Raw genomic sequence first — 2,518 nt, 5'->3', positions numbered from 1 at the left:
CATTCAACTAAGCATATTTTTTTTAGAAGGAATAAACGAAAAAGATATAATTTTAAATTTATAATTTAGATTTATAATATAGCCCTAAGTTGTAGGTTAATAACTTACAAATTTTAAAAATAAGTGCGAGTAAATTAGTGGTGATTATGAATACTTTAAATACTCACCTACTTTTTTAAAAAAGAGTAAGTTTGAAAGGTATTGCTTAAGTTAATTTGTTATATATTACCAAATAATAATAATAATAATAATATGTGTGTGCGGGTATGAGGCGGGTTGGGTACTATAGTACTCATACCCGCACCCATACCCGCTACTTTTTGTGGGTAATTACCCATACCCAACCTCATATCCATCTAGCGGGTTTTTACCCTACCCATAGTGGGTATTTTTTGCGGGTACCCTTTGGGTCCTAGACCCATTGTCATCCCTACCCACAAGTTATTGATTCAAGCTCGTTACATGATTAATTTTTCTTAAACAATGTTTAAATTTAAGTTTTGTATATGGAAAAAAAAATTGTCTAAATGACCCAAGAAAAGTTTGGGTTAAATAATTCATCATCCAATCACATTGGAGATGTGAGTTGGAATTTCTATATTTTATTAATTAATTTATTTTCAACTCACTTATCTCCAATGTGATGAGATAATAAGTTATTTAACCGAAACTTCCTCATGGGTCATTAGACAACCCGAGAAAAAAAAAAAACACTTGCCAAGAGAGCTGGCCTCGCCATGTCGATGTTACCGACTTGAACAAAAATATGATCCCTGGTGCTAGATAAAAAATTCTAAAGCCAACAGAATGCACGGAAAGCCAGTTAGAAGTTCTCCGATCCATTGAAATTAAGGCTAAACCTTCAAATTAAACATGTTGCATAGGCTTTTAGTCTCAAGACTTAAATCATTCAAATAAGCACAGTAAAATGGGACTCAAGTTTACAGTTAGGAACATGAAATTGGAAGTTTTGTCATTTAAGGTGTGATTGAGTCTTAATACCAATTGCTATCGGTAACCATGTTACATGTGTTGGGGAATAGTGTTGCATATAAAAAGCTATGCAGCTATGGCAACTCCATTTGCATTTGTCTCTCTTAAACCAGAAACCACCCCAAAACCTTTTTCTTGGTTTTTTTCCTCTCCTTCTCTGCAGTCCCATCCAGAGCCAGAGAAACCTAGTATAGTGTTCCAACCATCAAACACACAAAAATGTTCAATGCAAAACCAGAGCTTCCCCAGAAGAGTGTGCTCCAAATCAAGAAAGATGACAAGTTCTTCTGCAGGCTACTATCAAAGGAGAGTTCCATGTCCAACCCATCTTTCAGAGTAGCTGCTGTTGCTGTCCCATTTGTGTGGGAATCTCAGCCAGGAACCCCTAAATACACATTCTCTGAGCACACTCTGCCTCCGCTGACTCCTCCACCTTCCTATCATCTCAAAAATGTCAATGCTACCAAAAAAACAGAGAAGAAAAGCTCAAGATCAAAATATTTTCTTGCTCTGATTCCAAAATTTAATCTCAAGAAAATGATTATGTCATCCTCATCCTCATCCTCACTTCCATCACCACACCCTTCATGGTCATCATCACCAGATTCTTCTTCCAAGGTTGTCCCTGATGCAAAGTTTGGGAGGAGAAGGTTCTTAAGCTCATCTTTTGATTTCAGGGGAGAAAATGAAAAAGTTGGTTCTGGTTCACCCACTTCTACTTTGTGCTTTGGCATTCCTCGTTCCTTTAGTTCCAACAGTGGGTTCCAAAGTAACTACAGGAGGCAAGCATAAGGGAGATCAAGAGTTCTCATAGTAGTTTGGCCTGGATCTGGAACTGGAATTAGCCAAGGTGCTCTGTTGCTTATTGTTTTTTTCTTGGTGAATCTTTCTAGCTATGCTCTTTCAACTTTAGTGGACAAACAATTTCTCTATGCTAGAATTGTTCTTGAGTTTTTCCTTGCGAATAACAAACCCTGCTAGCTTCTTAAAGTGTATGAGTGTATTGTATTGTATTATCTGAAACAATGTATGCATTTCAAAACGATCATAGTTCCATTTATGTTAAGAATTTCCAGTGTTTTAAATTGCGGCTGCGATTGCATCGGATAATCATGAACAAATGCAAGTTGATGCGCCCACAATTGTGGTTGCAATGCCAAAACGGAGGCTCCAAATCACGTTTCCAATTGTGGTTGCATACCCCAATTTAAAACCACAAGAGAGTTGGACGCATCAATTTTGGGAAGCTTCATGTTAGACTAGAAATATGGTATTGCTTCCTGTTATAGCAATGGTGGTGATTTTACTAATGAACACGCACAATAAGGAATTCAAATTATCTGCAGTCAAGGAATCTTAAAATTCACCGAAGTTGTAGATTTATAATCGTCTTATGAAAATCATATAGTCCACATTTAATGAAACTATTTTAAGTGTATAGTAACTATTTTAAATTTAAGCTATCAGATCCTCATCATGTGGAAAGCCCTTGATTTCACCGAATGCCGAGATTTCTTACGGCTGG

General features: G+C 36.6%; 1 protein-coding gene across 1 annotated transcript; it reads left to right on the top strand.

The window, feature by feature from the left end:
- The first annotated feature begins 1,047 nt into the window (after positions 1-1,047).
- LOC130742449 (uncharacterized) lies at positions 1,048-2,053 on the top strand. Its single transcript, XM_057594556.1, has one exon. It carries the CDS (start codon positions 1,213-1,215, stop codon positions 1,783-1,785), a length of 573 nt encoding a protein of 190 aa, XP_057450539.1. The 5' UTR covers positions 1,048-1,212; the 3' UTR covers positions 1,786-2,053.
- Positions 2,054-2,518: the final 465 nt, after the last annotated feature.

This window comes from Lotus japonicus, chromosome 3 (genome assembly GCF_012489685.1).
Source record: "Lotus japonicus ecotype B-129 chromosome 3, LjGifu_v1.2".
NCBI lineage: Eukaryota > Viridiplantae > Streptophyta > Magnoliopsida > Fabales > Fabaceae > Lotus > Lotus japonicus.
The sequence above is the reverse complement of the archived record's forward strand: the minus strand, read 5'-3'. Positions and strand labels throughout refer to the sequence as shown.

Excerpts from the sequence above, each read along its gene's own strand:
- LOC130742449 (XM_057594556.1), top strand. The coding sequence starts at position 1,213 with ATGTTCAATGCAAAACCAGAGCTTCCCCAGAAGAGTGTGCTCCAAATC.